General features: G+C 44.0%; 1 protein-coding gene across 1 annotated transcript in view; it reads left to right on the top strand.

The window, feature by feature from the left end:
* The window catches only part of ENPP6 (ectonucleotide pyrophosphatase/phosphodiesterase 6), a 34491-nt gene extending 12992 nt beyond the window's left edge, over window positions 1–21499 (top strand). The window contains exons 3-8 of the mRNA XM_009277354.2: window positions 5005–5116; window positions 9616–9757; window positions 10775–10954; window positions 13286–13423; window positions 17459–17582; window positions 18340–21499. Coding sequence (XP_009275629.1) covers window positions 5005–5116; window positions 9616–9757; window positions 10775–10954; window positions 13286–13423; window positions 17459–17582; window positions 18340–18563 — 920 coding nt within the window. The 3' untranslated portion in view covers window positions 18564–21499. The remainder of the gene's footprint in view (window positions 1–5004; window positions 5117–9615; window positions 9758–10774; window positions 10955–13285; window positions 13424–17458; window positions 17583–18339) is intronic.
* The last annotated feature ends 996 nt before the right edge of the window (window positions 21500–22495 follow it).

The raw sequence follows: 22495 nt of genomic DNA, 5'->3' as shown, positions 1-22495 counted from the left end.
ATCACCCAAGTGACCTGACAGCAATGCAAATAGTAGCATATAGAAATTATACAAGAATGTAGAAATTCTAAAGATTTACAAAGACCTATTTCTATAGACTGTTCATTTTTAACGTCTAATGTAACTGCACTGAATAGGTATAATCATGTACTGAGTAGATGTAACAGTCTACACAGAGCTACTGAAATCCAAAGGAACAGTATCACTTTCCATTAAAAGCCTTTGGACTTTACCTAGCTCTTTCATGTTGCCCTTTGAGCAGTGTCTCCCAGGAAGGAGAGTGTATACGTATGTATCCCTGGATACATATGTATACCCTTCACACTTATCTGTCCGTTATTTCCAGTGGAAAATTGCAAGGAACGACAGAGCCTCCCTTTTCCCAGTGCTTATGCTGCCAAGTGTATGCATTCTTACAACACAGAGGGGGAATTTTTTGCGTGGATCTGGTATTTGAGCTGTGGACTGTGACATATACATCTGTCTGTCATTAATTATTTATCTGCGACAGACGACCTTTGGCAGTCATAAGTGCCTCAGTTCAGCAAATGCTTAAGCACATGCGTATTTTAAGGGTGTTCATGGTCTCAGAGGACACGTTGGCCATACAGGGTCAGGCACAGGGCAGGAAGCGGGGTGAAACCTAGAACTATTGAACGAAAACACAGGACAGTTGGGCTGCAGTAGGACTCCAGGTGTAACAGGAGTAAACAGAAGTCACCCAAATGCAATAGTATTTATTACATTTTCCCTATATGATTTTTTTGAACTGTTTTCTAGTTCCATAGTAAGGGTGTAATCCTTACTTCTGGATTTATTATTTTAAAGCTTTAATTCTTTAAAGGGCGTTTGACTGGGGAGCGATGCCAAACAAAATGAAAGAAAAAATAAGGGTTTAATAACCAAGGTGGGTGAAGGTCCCACAGACGTTTGCACTGAGTATGGTCTGCTATTAGTGATTAACTTTCCAGCCTGAGGATATACTGCTGCTTAGTAATGAATCTTGCAAATCTGATAAAGATCCAAACAGGAAAAGTTTGGGAAACTGCTAATAGGAACAGCAATGTTCAGCCAAATTCATCACACTTTGTTCTGGAAGATGCTATTTTCTCTCTAGCCAGCAGTGAAGACAAATGAGACTGATCAAACGTAGCAGAAACACATTGCGAATGCCAGCAAGCTAATTCCCAGGGTTAACTTACACCACTGCCATTTCCTCCTCAGAGCCAGTTCCAAGCTTTGCAAAGTCGGAACCCAAAATCTGCCGCTTGGTATTCCTCCCTATGTTCCTCTCTCATGCGTAGTCAGTGCTTAAAGGAAGAAAATCCAGACCCCAGCAAACAGGGACACAGAGCAGGAGGGCTGTCGGATACGAACACCCATCCTTCACAGCATTATCTGTGAGCCCAACATAAACACAGCAAAGACAACTCATGGGCAGAATTCATCTGGGCTCTCCTGCCTCTAGAAGCAGTGGAGCCAAAATACCAGCGCGCCGAGAGTCCCAACCACCGCTTCTGCCAAAATATAAGCACTCGGCTTGTAGGGACATTTTTCTCTTTTCTTCATGGTGTTTATTAGGCAGTTTCTGCTCTTCAAGAATTCCTGGGGAAAAAGTTATGTATCCTCTGACTGTTTGATTGCTAAATAAAACACAACAGCTAACACCGTATGTGGGGTGAAATGCGCAGCCTCACGCCCAGGTCGCCTGTCTGAAGCACTGCCGCTCCAGCGGATGGAGAAGCCCCAGAGGAGTGCGAGCGCATCGTGGTGGTACCACCAAAGTCAAAGCTTTATAGCACTCCTCATGCCTGGCCCGGTGGGTGATGTGACCCCAGACCCTCAAACTCCTTCATTTTCCAGCAGCCTATGCAACTGCTTCAGCTGAAGTGCAGTGACAACTTTTCTAAACACTGAACTGAGAGAAAGGGGAAAAAAAAGACTCTAAACCCAACTTTTTGCCATTTAACACATTTACCTGACCATGGAGCTAGTCTGGAAAGTTTTCAAAACCTTCTGTTATGACATGAAGTGTCCGACTGTTAAATCAATGTTTAGAAATGCAATTTAAAGCTGGCAGAGGTTCAGGTCTCCATGTTAGACAGATAAAGAGGAGCCTATATTATCACTGTGAAAGAAGTCCTTATTCCTGCTCCAGTAGTTCAGGTTTTTAAATAAAGGTTTAGCATCATACAAAACTGTGCAGAAAGGTATCTAACATTACATCTTAGTAAATACAGCTCATCCATTTGTAGTTTAACCAAGAAAAACTTAACATTCCCTTTGTCTGGCTCCAAATCTTCTTAAATTTCCTTTCCCGTAATATTTAAATGAGAAAATTTACCATCTGTCCTGGCCTCTACCAAAATGAAATTTAAATATTAAAGGGTCTTCATGGCCAGTATTTTGGAATTGTAACAAACCTTAACATCAAAAATCCAATTTTAAGTTTTGTTCATCACAGAGGCTAAAAAAAAAAAAAGAAAAAGGAAGCTCTTGCTATCTGAGCAGCATGAATTTTCAGTGTTACTGCCAATGAACTGCACACTTGAAGACCAATATTTAGTGGCCAAAATGATTTCTAATTGTTGTTGCCTCTGTAGTTTTTTATGTCATGCTCATCACCTGACAGTCTAGAAATAGCAAAGATATCTGAGCAACTAAAATATCCCAGATCCCCAAGAGGTTAATGCTTCCAGTTAAAATTATCTCGTGAGTAATTCTGAGGAACGTTATCTGAGAAAATTATAATCTGATGTCAGTATCTGAAGAGGAAAAAAGGGGCAAAATCATCATATTAGTCATTGGCTATGAGCAATCATCCACCTGAACTAAAATACTAGGCATTTCCAACATGTTTCCAAACACGTCCTTAACTTCTTGCCTGGCTTTGGAGCCAATCTTTTCCCAGACTCAAGTGTCGAAGGAGAAATTGGCTGCGAAGTTCCAGTTCAGTCCTGAAATACTAGCAAAGCCCACAGAGGACTACTGCATCACCTCTAGTACCCGAGGTAGCCGAAAGCCCGTGTTTTGCTGCTGGTAGCACCCAGGACATCATGCAAAAGACTGAAGCTGCACGCCCTCAGGGCAGGGGGCAAGGGCTCCTGCTTCCTGGAGATGACTTCAGGTCATTCATGGAACACATTTTTTTGATGATTTGGGTACGTAGCAGCTGGGACCTGTCTCTGTTGCACAATGTAATTTCTTGAAGGTGCTGTGTACAGATGTATAGAAATTTTACTATGGGACGGTATGGAGAGTCAGTTCTTGTCAAGTAATTGGCAGGCTGTTCATCCAGGTTGCCGATTACTTTCATGGCGGAGAGATAAACACTAAAGTATCTCCATGCGGAAAGGGGAGGATTAAGTCATATAAGCTTGGGGCAACAGGGGAAGAACAAAAAGTGAGCACCATCACACACTCCCACAATTTTTATAAAAACAAGTATTAGCTAGAGGTTCAAAATTATGTAACTATGTTTTTATAGAAAAGTGAATTAGTTGACTACATTTTCTGTTTATTATTGCAAATAATTAATTCTTACAAACAATTAATCATAATAGATGGGGTCCCTTGAAACACACAAAGAATGTGGAGGCCTGGGAGACGCTACCATGGACCATAGGGTGAAGAGACTGAATCTGTCATGTGTGCTAGGGCTCTCTAACTTTTGGAAAAGGTAACCTCCATCTGACTTACCTGGCTTTCTGCAAATCAGTGAAGATTTTCTAAAATTTCCTAGGCTTAAATATTTAAGTTTTTCTAACCTTTCATGGTACTCCTGAGAAGTCACGATCAGAAGTCTCTTAGCCAGCTTAGCCTGCAAGCGGTGTGCTTTTCCCGGTGTCCCAGTACTGCACCTCAGCGATGTGAGCTCACGCGGGCTGAGATGCAAGACACTGACAAATTCTCTTTACTGAGTGTCCCAATAAGCAAACTGCTGTAAATAATCTCTGAAAGTAGCTCTGCTTGCTCTAGTGCCCTCTCTGTACTTACACCTCCTGTGCAACCTTCTTCCCTCCCAAGCAATGAGTCAACTTACGACAGTCCTTAATGACTATTCCTTTCATCCCAAAGGAGAAGCAAAGGGACCCAAATGTAGGCAGATTCAGGCTATGGCTTAGAGTTGCCTTTTTGACTTGACTGTATTGCTGTATACAGAGGCCATTTTGCAAAAGCTCTCTTTTTTTTTTTCCCCTTGTGCCCCAGGAATACACCAGAAAATGCCTAACTGTGATGGGAGGACTCTGGGGCTCTCGAAAGATAATTTGCATGAATCCAGTGTTTCTGAAAGCACACTTCTTTTAAATATTAATGTTATTCAGCAGCATAGTAACCGGAGAGCAAAAGGGCAAAAAAACCCCACAAAAACATGTTTTGTGTGTTCAGGGCCATGTTCTCCTGTAGGATTTGTTGCCATAAATTTCTGGGCCACAAAACAGACTGTATTTTGCAAGGAAGGCTGCAAGTTACCAAGAGAATTAATTGGTTTATACTGTTTTAATAAGACCTCCTGGGAAACAGATTTAATAGTGGAGTGCCAGTATCACATAATAAAATATGGTTTATAGAGGATATTACGACGTAAGATACAGCGTGTCTAACTGGAAAGTATTTGCTGAACTTTCAGGGAACAATATCTAAATCTATTATGTTGGAAGCCTGGAACTGAGGCTATGTGGCCACAGTAGTTAAAATTAAAACAAGCTAGTGATTTAGGTGGAAACCATCTGCCATGAGGGAATCAAGAGTTTTATTGTGGCAAGGTCACACAGAGACCTTCCTTTTAGAGAGGGAAATAAAAGGATCCAATGTACAGTTTGCTACAAGCGCTCGTCAAACCAGCCTCTCTCCCCTTTTCCCTTCCCAACCACAAGGTTTCCTGCAGGGAAGGTGTAAGGTAAGTAATGCCACAGGGAATTTACAAACCTGAACTTGGACCCCACGGTGTGGGGTCTGTGATCAAGGTGAAACAGCAGAGCTTACCACATTTTTTGCTCGTAGGTTGCGAGGTCGAAATCCTTGGAGTCAGACCAAGTTATTGCCGCGAGTACTTCAGCGTCCCAACAGACAAAAACTTTGCGGATGCCATCAGCGATGCTCTCGAGTCTTTGCGGTACGTCACTAGACTTCCACAGCGTGGGGTTTCCTCTCTCAAGGATGAGTATTTGGGTTTACTATCAGCCTTGCTCTAGGGAGATATTCAGGATTGGCTCCCAGATAGGAAGATGGGAGCCGAGACTACTTTATAGTACTGTCATAGAAACATGCTCGTAACAGAAATAGGCCCTTACATTAAGATCGGAGGGAAAGATGTGCTCCTCTTTTCATGTGTAGGCTACAACACAGAGGAGACATCCTGACTTACTATTTTTAATTTGCTGACAACTTCAAGATCAGTCTGTGAGTATCCGTTCACTGACCTGCAAACATATCAGACTTTGAAATGTTTGGATTTAGAGAGAGCTCCTGGGAATTTGGAAATTCTGAAATTCAGCTCCGGTCACTTGTTTACGAGACCAATGCTTTGGCTCTTTCTGCATTTTAGAACATCTCAGGCACAAGGATTTTGGAGCAGGCATTCATTTTGTGCAAATATGAGTATAGAACAGAACAGAACAGAATAGAATAGTTCACTTGGAAGGGACTTACAACGATCATCTAGCCCGACTGATGGAAATGATGGGAATATGTCTGTCAGGCAACTCCTAGGAAAAATGTATGCTCCACACCCAGCTTTCCAGTTCCACCATCTCTCATCCAAACATTAACAAGGGACAATTCCACATAGGCTGTAAAATCAGGGAAGATTGCACCGCCACGTGTGGAGCCAATGCCTTACCTTAGCTATAACTAAGCTTCCTCTTTTAAAACCTTGTTGGTTCCATGATTTATCCAATCTTAGGATACACTTCTACTTTACTACTTGCAAACTGCGATAGCGATTTGAATCTGAAAAGTTTCGTATTCAGATGCTGAGTGTTGATTTTCCTTGAAATAAAGGCTCCGAAATTATGAGTGCTGCTGGAGATGTTGCTCCCAGTTGCACACTGGGTCCTGCTGCGCAGATGCTCACAAATCACAGTGTTGTTTACAGCATGGGGCTTAGAGAGAAGCTGTCTCAGAATATGTGAGACATTTGATCCTGAAATGATTTAGCTTAGATTTTAAGAAAGTTATCTGCATGTGACATGAGGAGGTCATATGTGCCATAGGAGGCTTTCTGGAGCTTCTGCGACACTTTTAATTCAGTGAATGAAAAAGGGAATGGAAAACTGAATACAGACACCAGCTCTGACTTCTTGCGGAAACCCAGAATTACCATAGAAAGCTTTTTGGTTGGGTATCATTTGAGGATGGGTCAAGATATGCTTGAAGCTTCCTGCCTGGTTTCTATGAAGCAAGGTGCATAAGGCTGCTCAGGACGGTTTGCAGCTTTGTAATTGTGAAAGTGATAAGCAAGGTGCATAAGGCTGCTCAGGACGGTTTGCAGCTTTGTAACTGTGAAAGTGACTAAAAGCGAGGCACAAACTGTTAAAAGCTCCAGCCCTTCAAGCTGTTCTTTTGGGTAGCTGGAGCCCATTGAAAACGTTTCAATAGCTAATTCACCCCGAGTCACAAGGCTGCTTGCTGCTGCCTTTGGTGGAAGAGAAGAAAAGGGCAGGGACACAACAGTGTAGGTGGGGCAGCTCGCAAGAGGTGAAAGCTGGTGATTTCAAGAAAAGAGCAAATCCCTGCCACCACAATGTCTGCCGTAAACACCAGCTACGGCCTGCTAAAGAGCCCAAATCCTACAGATCATCCCGGAGGTGCGGGAGGTCCAGTCTCTGGTGGCCATTTACACACCACCCCTCTTGAATTTCTGCCTGGGTTCCTTTTCTTTAAACTAAGTGCCCTGTCTGCAGCAAGGCAGGAAAGAAGAAAAAGGAACGATCGTCAATAGAGTTAATAATAAGTTGTGGGTGTAAATACTGCAGGGACTTACAGTAAGAAAGGAGGGTAGAGAATGAACAGATTAAAAATCAGGTAGGTTTTCCTTATCCTTTCTCTCATTCATCCTCTTTGTTTAGTCCTTTAAAATTTAGCAAACAATTTTTAGTGCTGCTGGGCCAGCCCATAAGAAGTAAAGCCTCTGAAATGCCTTTGTCGTAGGCGTACTCATTTAGCAGGAGTTAGCATCTCTGGGTAGAAGAGTCTTGAGCTGCGTTTTATCATCATCTACATCTTTTGCAAGAGCTTCTGGCTCTTGAAGCTGTTCAAAGGCTGGCAAATCCAGCCTGTTTCCTTGCCACACCCCAACTAATTGAAAAAGCCCATTAGGCTGAGGCTGGCACTAGCTATATGTGAGAAAACAGCCTGTGGCAAGGGCAGTCTGTCGCCTGGAGCAGTGCCATGCTCAGTTGCCCTAATGGCAGGTATTAGTGGTTAATGAACTGCACTTATGCTCCCACCATTAGCAAACCTTACAGGGACTTCAGGGTAGAGAGAGTAAGCCCTTTATTGTGGCATGGTTGCCTAGGGGTTAACTTTAGTTTGGGCACGGGAACGTCCTGACCCATCTTAACTTCACCAGGGTCGAAGGGAGTTTTATCAATGCCCTCTGCAAGGGCAGGAGTACCTAACTCATCAGGGAGCCACTGAGCTCCTCTTGCAACCAAAGGAAACCATCCTTCAGGAGTATTCTCCAGTCTCTTCAAACAGGTGCTCTGAGACCATTATTTAGACCAAAAATATTCAAAACTAAGTCAAGCACCCATTTTTGGCAAGTAAAACTAAAACCTCCCTTATGTCTTTCCACAACTGTAATTTAAGGGCTGTTGTAATCTACCTACCTTCCTGGACAGGTGTCGTGAAGTTTGCACGGTACTTGCAAAGTGTGTTGATAAAATATAAAACCCTTTTTGGTGTTGCCATCGATGCTGTCCAGCTTTCTTCAGCAAACTTTCCTTAGCCATTTCTTTTGAAAGTTACTGGTGATGAGAGAAGACAGGGCTAACACACAGTTAGAAAGACAGATTACTTCTCCCATGCAAGCCATGATCAGAGATGCCTAGTTTTCTTAGGAAAACAGGCAAAAAATGGAAACAAAGTCAAACTCAATCTTACAAGCTCTGGATGTGCTGTACCCAATCCTGCAAACTCCTAAGCATGCCGCATAACTGGAGCCTGTCCCATTGAAGTCATGTGCAAAGTTGAACATTCATCCTTACAGCACTGAGCCCTCACTGAGAAATCTCACCACAGCCTAAATAAGACCACTTGTTTTATGCAATAAATCTCTTTCTTAGCTTCTATCTTGATCGAAATGATCATTTAGTTACAGGTGAGAAGACACAAAACAGTCTAAGTAGCTAGTTAATACAGGCACTGCAGCAGAAGAAAACTGTTTCAGTAGGTTCAATGAGTGTGTACGCAACATAGAAATTACAGGGTTAATTTTTAGAAATTAATTTATGCCTAATGCAGATGGAAAGTAATGCTTAAAATGAAGTTGGGGCGAGGGAAGGGCTGCTTCATTTGAATGATTTTAAAATCATGAAGAATGAGAAAGAACACTGTTCTGCAGGGCCAGCGGTGGAGAAATTCCCACCACAGCAGAGACCTTCAGCTTCCTACAGGACTGCTCCTCTGAGGCCTTCAGCAAACTTACAAATGCAAATGACAGACCCTAATTCATTCATTCAGTCCCTCACCTCTGATTTTTTCTCTTCTGTCTCACTCATTACACCAAGCTACTCAGGTGTCTTTAATCAGAGAAGCTGGTCCTGTCAGGACATCACACGAAGTCTTTTTGTAGGGATCTTGATCTAGAGGAGAGCATGTATTATGGATGGCACACCCTGTCATATATTAAGTACAGTAGGAAAAGACTGGGTTTGAACTTCATGAACATAGATTTGCGACTTCATCCACATGACTGCTCTCAGGGAGCTTTATAGTAAACTGTAAAGTGGTCATGAAAATGTAATTAAGCACTGATGTATGTGCAATCCCCACTAGTTAGGCTGAGGGCATTCAGTGAAGAAACGTGTGATCAGCTAAACTTGTGCAACTCTGAGATTACCTTAGTTTCCCTTTGGTCATATTCCTGAATAAAAACCCCATCTAAAATCACACCCCAATTCATACCACTCGGGATTTTGCAAGGTCATGGAAGAGCCCATCCTAAATTGACCTCCGTAGTTTGGAAGACCTCACACAGGAGAAAGCCAGAAGTGCCAAACTTTAATTAAAGCACATTTGACTGGCAATTCCCACAATCCTTTTAATAAGGGCATTCAGCTCAGAAATTAGTATTTCTTCTGGGTCTTTCCTTGTCATTAAAGGAAAAGCTGGCTTCCTAATTCGAAGAGGTAGTAGAGGGCTGCCAGGCCAGCCTGTGCTTGCACATGGCAGTCTCTACCTGGCACCTCCGATGGGAGTCTCAAGCAAACTCAGGAGACTCTGGGCATGAATTAACGAGCCCAGCCGTGTGACAGCAGGTAAGAAAGCGCAGGCTGAAAGCAGAAAATGGGGTTTTGTGGCTCTGTGTGCTGGTGAGGACAATAATGCCGGCAGCCAGGAGGTCTCCATGTACGTCAGCCTCTCACTCCTTCCCCTCCCTCCCACCCCCAGCAACGGCAGCGCCGAGATGGCTGCGGTGTACTACGAGCGCATCGACGTGGAAGGCCACCACTACGGCCCTTCGTCCCAGCAGCGGAAGAATGCTTTGAAGGAGGTGGACAAAGCCTTGAGCAACATGATCGCGCTCATCAAGGTGAGTGGCGTCCAAAAACCCAGCTCCTGGGTGCGTTTGGAAAAGGCTTTTAAAACTGCTCTTTGTGGCACTGCTGAGAGCCTATTTAATGCCTGTTAATTGGATGCACTGGCTGTAAACTTTTATTTCCTGAGAAACAGAGGCTACCGAGATCACGTGGAAGTCAAGGAACCATTCCCCTGATTTTTATTTTCATTGATGGCATTATAATCCTCCTAGTGGATTATTATACCGATAGCCCCGGGAAGCCATAAACCAATATACATGTTGCTCTGTTTATAACTTGTGTTGCCAGCTGGGCTTTATAGTAGGCGAACGAATCAAAACCGCTTGCTTCCTAAGGTTTGTGGAATCAGACAATTAACTTTTATAGCAGTTTTTATGGCACCATTCAGAACTCTGTACTTTAAACTTTGTTTTAAAAAACATTATCTAAATGATTTTGCAGTGAGAAAAGGAGGATACCAAGCTTTTGGGTAAATGTCAATTCTATGAATATTTCTGACAATGATAAATGCACATTGGAGTTTTTTATGTGTTTCAGTGAGGAGAGGAATATGTATTTCCAATTTCACTAAATTATAAAAGCTGTAATGCTAAGTGCTTGTGTTTGGGAGGGGAAGAGAGAAACACCCCTGCCACAGGTGGTACCGTAACAAAGTTGTTCTTCCCCAGCCGTTTTGGCCTACAGATGAAGACCTGTCTAAGACCAACTGGCACAACTGGTTTGTGGGACTGGGATGTAGCATCTGGTTATTTAGCAGGGGGGTGGCTTTATTTTGGGAAAATCTCTCTTTGGCGCTAACCTCTCAGACTCTTCCAGGGCAGCAAGTGAGACTGGATGTCCACCACTATGGGTGGTGGCAAAGCACATTGCAGGGCATTTGCAGCCGTGCGCCTTCTGGCCAACTTCCACTAAATCAGTGGAGGTCAAATGGGGATTAAAATTCTCCAGCGAGCACAGACAGTGCAAAGCTCTTACCCGACCGTAATGGCTGTCACGCACTCGCTTCACAGAGCAAGGGCCTTCAGCATGATGTCAACGTCCTCCTCTTCTCCGATCACGGGATGACAGACATCTCTTGGGCGGACAAAGTGATTGAGCTGAAAAACTATATCAATATGAGTGATACCATACAAATGAAGGACCGAGGTCCTGTTGTGAGCCTCTGGCCAGCTCCAGAGAAGCACGCGGAGGCAAGTACAGCTTATTTGTATTTATTCAGTTTTGTGTTTCCTTGTTTTTTATGACAATTGTGTCTTTTGTTTGCCCGTAACATCCAAATCCTGCTCTCAGAGATGTGTGTAAAAATCAGCCTGAGGCTCTTATCGGGAGTCAGACTTGGATCCTGTGACACTCTTGTGATGCTGGTTTCTGAAGGAAATTCACACCAGGCAAATTAAAAAGCATGAACTTTCACCGTTATTTGGCACAGATACATGCTTTCAAACCCCACCATTATAGGCTTCTGATAAATAGCTAAAAGATTTTAGTTCAAAATCCATTTTTAGCATTTTTTATATATATTAGTCAATTTATTGACACTCTAGCTGGGATTTTCAAATGATCTGGAGCAGGTCAGACATTCATACTCCAGTAAACTCCCATAGAGTTTGAGGAATTAACTCCATTAGACCAGAATTACAAAAAATATTTTTTTTTACAGTATTCTCCTTTGAAGAATTTTGATGAATAAGCATGTTGGATTGAATCAACCATAAAAGCCCAAGGCTAGAACTGCAGGATTTTGAGAGACAAATTAAAACAATTCAGAAAAAAATTCGGAAACCACTTGAAAAGAATGAAAATGCAGCATCTGTAACTAATAGACTAGTACATTATAGTTTAAGCAGAAACTAATGCTTGAGAAGTCATTATTGCTGTCCTCAGAATATAGATGAGTAGATGTACAAAATGGGCAGTCCACGCTCCAGGTGAATAATTTTGTTTTCTGTATTATATCTTAGCCAGTTCCAGTATATTGTAGCTTGTGCAATTTTTTTGAAGAGAATATTTGCTAATTTTTGTACTCAAACAGGCTCTCCAGGAATTGTATAGCTGTGATATTGTGAACATTTCAAATTAGTGCCAGAATTGAAAGTTGTCTTAGAGGCACGCGAAAGCAATTCACTCAAAGTTCCTGCAGGGGATCACAGCATTTATATATGCTCTCCTCAGCCTGAACTCAGAGATCCCTATTTTTGTAGGCCAGACATTCAAACAAGGGCAAGTATAAGTTGTGACTTCACGCAGACATGGGGTTTCATCCGATGAAGCTCTTAAGCACATGCTTCTCTCTCATTAAACAGCCTAATATCCCTGAGGAGAATAAAGTACGATGCCTCGCACCATGGTTTTGTTTTCTTCCTTCATTTCGTTTTAGGACTTCTTACTGGAGTGCTGCTTTTTTAAGCGAAATAAAGTTGATTTTCTGTTTCCCAATAGCCAGATTCCTCTATTCTTAATTCACTTTAAAGAGCCATGTTTAGGAATTAGATTGTATCATAACATAGTGGTTATCACCTTTAAGAGTTATCTCATTTTGAAGCACCAGAAGTACTGGTGAAACACCAGGACCACTCTCTAGTCCAGGTCATGGTGGGAGGGTCTGGCTGAGTCGCGCCATTGCACCCTGCTGCCGTCCTTATGGCGACTGCATGTCAGTGCAAATCTCTTGCACACATATACACACAAGGGGTACTTAGCTAATAGGCTAGTGAAGGACCTTTCATTCTTTGCAGAATCAAGCTATTTATTCCTGAAGATTATTTATATTTAAGCAAAAGAGCGATATACACTCTGGGGACTCAAATAACCACCTTCTTTATGGCATACGAACATTTTCTTTAGGCATTTAAAATATTTTTCTGAATAATTTGGGGTTTAGCCATATTTGTGTGATTATATTCCAGACAGGATGATTAATATTAATAAACCACTTGTACGGCATTGTGCCATAGACATTGGCATTGGCTTCACGGCATCCTTATGAAGCAGATAACTAAGCACTATCAGTCCCCTAGATAGGGATTGACTGGTTGAGTGTAAGAAACACGGGTGAGGTGACATTAATTGTTCATTCAAGAGCACAAAGAGGGAATGAGTGGCAGAGGCCAAAGGCAATATCCCTTTTCCGCATCTGTACCCAGTCCACATGGTGCCTTTGAGCATCTTTCACCACTTAGTTTACTGTCTCCTGTGATGGTTTGGTTTCTGCTGGTCTGCCTCTGTAGGCTGATATACTCACATGCATACATTTGTGAGTGCGTGTATTATAAATATATATAATACATGAATTCATGCATTCCTATGTGTTTATGATCCAAGTTTTCAGAACCTCCTAAACCACATAAGCAGGTTTTGCACAGCCGTCATCTTTGGACCGGCAAAGTCCCAGCTTGAATGTGCTGATGATCAGTCATTAACGGGGATTAGCCATTTTACAAATTCAGGTGTTTCCACGTACCCGTAGGTGCGTATATGCTCTTTACAGCCATATGGTGTCCTAACATTTGTTTTCTTTGCAGATATATCAAAAATTGAAAGCTGTGGAACACATGCACGTTTATAACATACAGGATATTCCAGACAGGTTTTTCTACAAAAAAGGAAAATTTGTCTCTCCTCTAACTCTCGTGGCCGAGAAAGGATGGTTCATAGTAGAGGTAAAGTATAGAAGCAAAATACTTAGACATCAATGTGAAAAGGTGCAATATATGAAAACAATAAGAAAAATGTACAATTCTATGCTGGCATTGAGTTGAAGTGTTACATCATTTACTTGGGCTGACTACAAAACTAATGTCAAATATTGCTATGTGCTTAAAAGAGCCTAAAGGCATGGCAGCTATGCTGAAGGTAGACAAAGTTAAATAGTCAAGATCGTTCTTTTTTCTGCGTCGTCATAAAGCAGGAGGAGTTTTTGTATTTCCCATTCCAGTTCTGTTGCTTTACTCCTCTTCCCCCTGCCCATCGACCTTAATCTCAGACACAAGAAGAGTGATTCCATTTCAAGACCTTACTATCCCTCCATTCAGCAGTACTTCGTGGCAACTTTTCCTTCTGCCTGGCTTCCCACCCACCAGACTCCGTCCTAAAAATGCCCCATTTCTCCCAAGCCCTCCAGCCTCAAAAGGGTCAGGCTGGGGGTTTACTCCTCAGAGATACCCAGTGTGCACACTGAAATCTGAGAGCTTGTTAAGCAGAGAATCTATTAGACTTGCACATGAAAAGGTCTTTCATGCCAACTTATTTTGTTACTCTAAATTATTGTTGTTGTTGTTATTTTGTACTTGTATCGCTACTGAGCATCTCCACGTTACAGATATTAACTGCCCCTCACCACAGCTCAGAGGGTGAGGCAACTTATATATCTTCTACGTGGGTAAACTGAGGAGCCGTACTAAGTGATTTGCCCAGGGCCATACATTAAGTCAGTAAGTTGGTGACAGAACCAAGGAGTCCTGGGTTTTTTCAGTGTCCCAGCATAGTCATTGCCCATCATTGCCTTGCAGATTATTGTAACTCAGTTGAGCATCTTCTTTCATGACCCTCAGAGCTACTGCTCACCAGGCTTTGCTCAAGATGGTCCACACCACCACATTTCTCACTAGCCAACCTGACTTTAGGATAATAAGTTCTACAGCTGAATAAAAACGCACCTCTAAAAAAACCTTATTGCTTTTGAGTACAGATGGGTGAGCAGCACATTTCTGGTTAAAAAAAAAAAAAAGCCAGAGTTAAGATTCAGACACGTAAAGTAGGAATCGGAAACATTTTTGCCAAACTGATTTTAAAAAATTACAACTAAACTCTTTTGTATAGAAGTTCAACACAGAACATTTTTACATATTCTGTAAAAAAAAAAATGCACTTTAAAAAAATCGTTGAAACTCTGACAAACCTTAATAACAGTGCAGCAAACACTGCTGCTATGGTAATTATTTCTGTCTCTCTGCCCATTCCTTCCCATTGTTTCCGATTTTCAAGAATGTCCTCTCATTAATGCTGTCAGATTTTCCTTCTCCTCAGTACATTTTCATTATCTGTGAATGGGATGTGAAAATGAAAGTTTCCTGTCATATTTTTAAAGCAATAATTGAGCCTTCTATTATACTTCCTGCCCAAACCACTGAAGAGAGGATGTTCAGCTCTTCCTTATCATTCTCACGGGCTGTTTTAACTCTCTGTCAGCTAGTGGATAGCTATAAGCTGTTTGAAAAGGGGATTTTTTTTTTTTTTTGGAGAGACAAAGGGGATGTATCTGGAAAGTTTTTTTTTTTCACAGTAAGGAGCATAGGAACAAAAGCCCGTCCACATTTCGGTTAAAGCAGGATGAGGAGGGATTTCACCAACCTCCGGCTGTATCAAAGCTGATCTGCTAATACTATCTTGTTCCCTCCACATGAGTGAGTGGTCCCCATCCTTTGAGCAGAATTTCCCCCAGCTGCTCTCCTGCGTGCAACAATGGTGTTAGCCCTCAGGGCTGCGTGCTCACCCTATACCCATCTCAGCGTATTTTCCCAAGTTTTAGGGAACAATTGCTGTACAGCATCTAAACATGCACATGCAGGGAGAAGTCCATCGTCGGCGGTCCCAGACACGCCTGCTTCATCTTTGAGGAGCAGCGCTAGCCCAGGCTTAGGCTGAGTATGAAAAGTTAATGTCTCAGTTGAGTCCTCTGTCCCATTTGGGCTTGCCAAGGCAGGCACGTCGGGGTGCTGCCAGCACCCTTGCCCCAGAGAAGCCCCAGGGCTTTGTGGGGTTTGCTGTAAGGCAGAGCCTGATGCTCTAGAAGGGCAGTGCTGAGATGCTTGCACAGCCCTTTCCCTGAAGCTACTGCTGTTAACAGCTCCGTTTCACGAGCTCTCACTTCAGCTGCAGTTGTGAAAGAAAGTAGTATGTTTTCTGACCCAACTAGCAGCAAAAATAATGGAAATGACTGTGCCTTTGACTGCATATCTAGCTGCGAGTAGGTATCTCCTGGTGTCTGGGTGGGTGATGGAAAGTCACACTAGCTCCTGCGTTTGCCATTCCTGGGGAAGCAGCTGAGGCCACGACATGTGACAGGACCGTGGAGGGGTGTAGCTTCGGCAATGTCATGGTAGTGCCAAAGAAACGTTGTAAACTAGATGTGACTTGGCTTGTCTGGAGCTGCTGCTAACAAATGCCATACAGGTTGCCTAATGGTGAGCAGCCCAGTGACAATTAGTCCCTGGGAACCGCAGTAAGCAGAGCCACGGCGTGAGGAGGTGCTACGGTATGAAGAGGGGAAGGAGTCTATTTTCTCCTTGGCTTGCTCTGAGCACTGTCAGTGAAATAGATGGGGACAAGGAAGGAGATTTAATTTGTCAGCTAAAATTGTTTAATTATCTGGTACATCTGCTGACTATTACTTATGAAGAAACACAAGGGATACTCTGGGGGTTCCCCTGGAAAGCAGTCAGAAGAGCTACACCTCATAGCCGTAATCATTGCCGTCCCCAGTGCTCCTGCGCACAGTCAATTTTCTTCTTGGGCAGAGGAGGAAAACAACAATCAGACAAAATAAATGTTTGTAAAAGGAAAGGGATCCTGGGTCAATCCACTTCACCATCTGCAGGGGTTGTGGCACCACTCGCCCAGGGTGGGAATGTGGGAGACTCTGTTGGGGCATCTGCTGTGCTCCTGTGACAGACTGTGAAGCCCAGATCTGGCCGCTTTAGGGAACTGTAGCTCCTTCTCTGTAACCATCAGATAGATTAATGCCAGGGGTCTCACAAACTGTCAGCTGATGTTCGTCGTCTAAGTGAAATTCCTGCCATAGTTTTGGGGATATCTGGAGTGTCACGTCTGCTGCCATCCCTAGGGAGCATGGGACAAGAGAAACTCGCGGAGAGGGTTGGTCGAGCATTTTGAGCAGCCCCTAGGGACCGCTGCTCCCGAGTGGGCCAGGATATGGCACTATTGTAGGTAGTCTGGTAAGAGCTGTTAATACGGAGCAGGAGAAAGTAAGGAAGGAATTTAAAAGTATGACTTAAGTGCAATATGGGCAAGGAAAAACAAGAATTATGATGACGCATTATTAAAGCATGGACACTGAGCAGGGAGAGAAAACTGAGAGTTTCTCAGTTGCCTTGCCAGGGAGAAGGGGACTGTCTTAGGTCTGAGCCTGCATTCCCTGGAAGGAACCTCATGGCTTTAATACTAAAACAAGCAGGGAGAAGAAATAATAATAATTAGAAAGAATATAGTAGGGGTGATATTTGTATTGTTTAGGCTGACTAGTCAAACGGAGCAAAAATGGCTTCTTCTTTTATGGTGCCAATGGCATGTCGAGCAGAACACCACACCATCAAATCCATGGGAGTGCGTGGTGCCGGGTGGGAGAGCAGCACTGCTAGCATGCAGCGGGAGAGGGACACCACCTTGCTTACACATGTCACATATGGCTGTGATACTTTGTGCTCACAGCAGAAATTTAGATGAGAGGCAGAAAGTTGTCCTGCCCGCTCAGCCGGGAGATGGCTGCTCGCTGAGACGGCAAAGGCAGGGGTCACCCCTCCAGTGATGAGCCCCTGTGCAGCTGACGGCACGGTGCAGGGGCCTGATGGGGTGGTAGAGCACACGGAGACACAGAATGGCACACCACGGTGCCCGTGTGGCACACCACGCACAGCCTGGCAGGCGGGCACTAACCGCGCTCTGCTGTTGTCGCCCAGAGCAGGGACAAGCTGCCCTTCTGGGAGAACGGGACGGGGAGGAAGGAGGCCTGGCAGAATGGCTGGCACGGCTACGACAACGAGCTCATGGACATGAGAGCCTTCTTCCTCGCATACGGGCCAGGTACAACACCACCGTCCCTGGTGTCCCGCTCCCTTCGCAGCCCCAGGGCCCCTACCCCAGTGTCCCTGCAGCCCTGGCATGTCAGGACCCTGATGTGCCACTCTGCGACACCCAAAAATTACAAATAGGTGGCAGGATTTCCTCACTATGGCTGGATGCCAGGAAGGTTTCTAGCTCTGTATCTGTTTTATAGCTGGAGAAACAGGGCAGAGAGACATGAAGGGATTTGGTCAGCCCCTCTCTGACGTCCCAGCACATTAACTCTATCCCTTTGCCCTATTTTCCAAGACTGGCCTAAATTTTTAATTCTATTTGAAACACATGAATTCTTCTTTTGTTGGTGGATTCGGACTCACTAGCGCAGAGCACTTTCTTTGGAAAGGTTGCAGCATACCTCGCCCACCTGTCCGCTGGGCAGATGTGAAACCCCTGATTTCCCCTTCATCAGTGGAAAACACTGCCGAGCACCAGGCTGCGACTGCAGATAGGAGCGAAAGCAGAGCAGAATGTGCAATACAATTATTTCAGGCTATTAAATCTACCAAGCATACACAGTAAAGGAGCTCCTGTACTTAATAATTTAATTAATTTTTCTTTTTTAGTTTTTAGAATAAAATTGAACTAGAAATAAAAATAATGAATTAAAACATTTAAAATGTTTTTGCTGAGCTCTGTTGCCCCACAGTGCCCTGTGTTTCAGGAGCTGAGCCCCAAGCTGTACGACGCCAACTCTTCTCTTTGCCTGTTTTCCCTGCAGATTTCCGATCCAACTTCCGAGCGCCTCCCATCAGATCCGTGGATGTTTACAACATCATGTGCAGCCTGGCAGGAATACAGCCGCTGCCCAACAATGGCTCCTGGTCCAGGGTGGAGTGCATGCTCCGAAACACGGCCCCCTTGGCACCACTCCCCCCGTGCAGCAGCTGCACCCTGGCGCTAGCTCTGCTCTCCCTGTTTGCCGAGCAGATCTCCTTACTGTGATCCCCGAACAATGTCGGTCAGTGTCACCAGCAACTCCATCCTTCTCTTTTTTTTTGGTTTTAAGTTCTTCATTTGAATAATAACTTCATTAATAGAGTGCTGCCCCCAACTCCTCCGTCGTGCTCCACCAGGCATGAATCTGACCCATCCTGCTTTTACAGCGGTTATAACATGAAGCCAGGTTTCGTGCTGCTCTAAACACAGCCAGGAAAGTCAGGGTCGCTACTCTGGATTTACAGCACTGGCAATGAGAGCAGAATCCCGGCCAGCTATCTGCAAAATTTTCTGGTGGGTGCACATGGCAATCTCTGAGCATCAAACGTATTTTACCCCAGCATCTTTAACTGAGAGGCTCACCGTGGCTCCCAGTACGGAGAAGCTCAGGGGTGGAGATAGACCCCTGTGCATTTAACTGGGTTCTTTCTGATTCACTCCTTCATCTCCTGCTCCATCACCAGCAGAGCCCCACCTTCTCCTTACAGTGCCAGCCAAGCCCCGTCTATACTGATCTGTTCTTCAAAGAGCCAAGCGCTTTGCTGAGTGATCATACTGCTGAAAGAGGTGGATCGGCAGGAGAGCAGTGAGAGCATCCTACTTCTCTCAGCTTTTCCTTCTTCATTTTCCCCAAAGTGAGCCCTGGCCCTGCACACCTGCAGGGTTGGGCTTTCCTCACGGACCACAGCAGGGCAGTTGCGGGGGGCGGTGCTGGGAAAGGGGAGAGCGATAGAAATCCTCCACTTCAAAACCAGGAGGAAAGTGAAACAGCATCTGGACACACAGGGGTCAGGAGAAAATAGGATGAAGAAGCCTGGCATGTAACAGCCTCTCTGCTTTTCCTGGTGGAGATAATATCATCTGCTCAGGTTTTGGGGTTTTGTACCCAACTGTGTTTCTGAAGGGTTTTCAACACTAACTGCTTTTCTACCAGCTCTTGCTCTCTACACCTCTGCCCGGTGAGCAGCACATTCCCCTTTATTCTGCAGCAGGAAGAGAGGTCTACATTGACAGATCTCCCACCCTCTCAGTTAATCCTAGCTAATATTTCCACCACGGGCCATCAAACCCAAACAAAGTTGTAACGGTAAAGTTAAATAGCAGGAGAGGATGGAGCTGTTGTCGGAGGTAATGCCTCTAAAGGTTAAGTCAGATGGATGATGTAATCCTGAAAACATCAACATGGGAGACACATTAAATCCCTGAAAAACCTGATTTTGCCCCTACTCATTCACTGCAGCGTAGCCATGGATCCACCCTGGGGCAATGTTCAACACAGGGCTGGCGGCAAAGCCACCACCACGGTCTGTTAGCTCAGAAGATTAATTTCACTTAATTGTTAAGTCGTCTAGTTGTCACAGTCCTTGGTGTTACACACTGGGATGGATGGATGTGTGCCGTGGTGGGTCATTAGAGAGGTGTTCTTTTTACGTCATTAAATTTCTACTGTGAAATAAGCTCGTCTAAAACAGGGCTGTGAGGGTCTGATCCTGCAAAGTGTCCTTTCCTCTTCAGGAGGCTGTGGCAATGCCTTCGGGAGTGCTCAGTGCTTTTTCCAATATACCTCTGAACCAGGAGCTTTCCGTGACAAACTGCCTTTGGAAGGATTTAGGTCCCTCCCCATGCAAAATAAGCCTCTAGGACTTATTATTCCTGTGGATCCAGAGTCAAGCACGATCCTGGTATGTGTGGTACAGTGAGTTTAAGGGTGAATGATTACCCTGTGGGGAAAAAAAAACAACAAAAAACCCCCCAAACTTGACAAAAGACTTCTGTAATAGCTGTAAAGATTTATGTAATGTGTTTTTAAAGCTCAAGTGAACCATCAAATCAATTGGGAAAAAAAAGGGAGAAAAATCAGTCTTTGTTATTAGACTGTTGAGTATAAAAGGCAATTTAGTGCTTTCGAAGCATTTGCAAGTAGCTGTAAAACAAGCACCTATTGTTCAGAGTTCCCTGTTGCTCTTTAATGGACCAGGCTCAATGAATTCACTGGAGCACATTTTAAAGCGGAAAAAGTTATCGGTATACAAGATAACCAAATGACTAAATTACCAAGTTTTGTTTGAAAATCAACAGGATAGATAACAGTCAATACCTGCTAATCCCTCTGTTGCCATTTTAACTCTTACAGTGAACAGAACCCAAGGTCCTCTTACAGAAGAAAAGATCCTAAAACTGTAAGGCTATACTCAGGTTCTCAATTATACACGCAGAAATTGGAAATAACAAATCGGGTCCATTGAGTTGTTCCAGGGGTGGGCCATGACACACGAAACCAACGTTGATCCCTGGGAGTACTTTGTGTAACTCGTTTTTGTCAGTGTCCACGTGCAAATACTGCAGAGTAAATCTTCTAATTGCAGTAGGATTTGTTTGACCTTAATGCAAGCATTGTGTGTGTGGCAATACACCTCAAAAGATACTTGACCTGTAAAAGGGAAACTTGATGGTAGACCTACAAGAAGCTCATTAGCTTCAGGAGAACTACAGCTGATTATTTTTTGAGAAGTGCATCTTTCTTCCTCAGAAATGTTGTACTTCTGAATCAGTTCACATTCTCATTCAAAAATCAAGTGTCATGACTCTCGCCTATTTGTCTGTATACTATGCAACAGAGGTGGGTGTATTTTAAAATCTATTTCTGAATGATGTTTTTATACAATGACTGATTGTGAATGAGTGAATAATTCTAAGAATGGTGTTAGAAAAATAATATGCATCTTTTTGTAAATACTGTAAGATTTTTGGGAAAAAAAACAAAAAACAACCAAGCCACCCCTGTAACACCTTGCCTTTCTTGTTTGATTGCTGCATCAAAGTGTGATAAACAGTGTTTGAAGCTTGTGCTGATTAATCATCAGAAAGATGAATGATAACATTGTTTAGAAATGGCAAAGTTGTCAGCATGTAAATTAGGGACATTAAATACATCACACGAGATACTGTAGCTTGTCTACGCAGTCCTTTTTTCCAGCTGTATTTCAATATTTAACCTTTTGAACATCCATCCAGGGACATGTAATTCACACTAGCAAATGGACATGACAAACCATTTTGCTCTCCTGAGAGGTGAGCCTTGGATGCTCTCTGCAGACCCACTTCTCCAAGCCCACCTTGTTACCATCACATCAGCTGCGTGCACAGAAGTCAAGTGCATCGTCGCTGGTACCAGGGTTCAGTTGGTTTGGGCTTCCTGGAGCCCTCACGGTACACCCCACTTTCCAGCGCGAGGCGGTGCAAATGTCAACGAAACCTCAAAAACCAACACCAAGGGCCTCAAGGACAAAGGGCCCTACTCCCGCTTTAAGCTCCACAAACCAACAACGATGTTTGTGAAACAGGCTGATTTAATAGAAATAAGTCTCCAAACCTAATCAGTGGAATTTATCTTGTTTTCCTTACACTAACTGACCACAGGGGCAGGGAAAGTACGATGGAGGAGAAGCCAAGTCCGGGAAAGCAGCCCAGGTATACCAATGAGTCCTTTAATTCACAGCAGGACTACCTTTGAACTGGCAGCACTACCAAGGTCTGCCCAGAGATGCTCCCTCCCGTGTCCCATGAACATGGGTCCCATGAAAAGGAGGGTGCTGAGGGACTGCCTGCATGGGGACAGCGTGGGAGTGAGCCTCAGCTCCCCATAGCGGTGCCAAAAATGGCAATTTCCCACCTAAATAAGCTAAGCCTTTTTTATCTTTGAGCTTGGCGGCCGTGTAAATGGCACGACTGGCCAGGGCTCAACAGATGAGCCCTCCAGCATCCCTCGGGATGCAGCCCACGTTGCCCACACAGACTGCAGCCTCAAGGAGACACTTTCCCGTCTGCACCGGACGCTGGCCAGAGCCCTCCACAAGTACCAGGACTTCACAACTAAGGGGTGAATTAAGAGATTTTGTGCTGCTGGCCACCTTCCGTGTCTCCTAACTGCTCAGGGG

The sequence above is a fragment of the Aptenodytes forsteri genome, unplaced genomic scaffold (genome assembly GCF_000699145.1).
Source record: "Aptenodytes forsteri isolate BGI_AS27 unplaced genomic scaffold, ASM69914v1 Scaffold65, whole genome shotgun sequence".
In the NCBI taxonomy this organism is placed as follows: Eukaryota; Metazoa; Chordata; class Aves; order Sphenisciformes; family Spheniscidae; genus Aptenodytes; species Aptenodytes forsteri.
The sequence above is the reverse complement of the archived record's forward strand: the minus strand, read 5'-3'. Positions and strand labels throughout refer to the sequence as shown.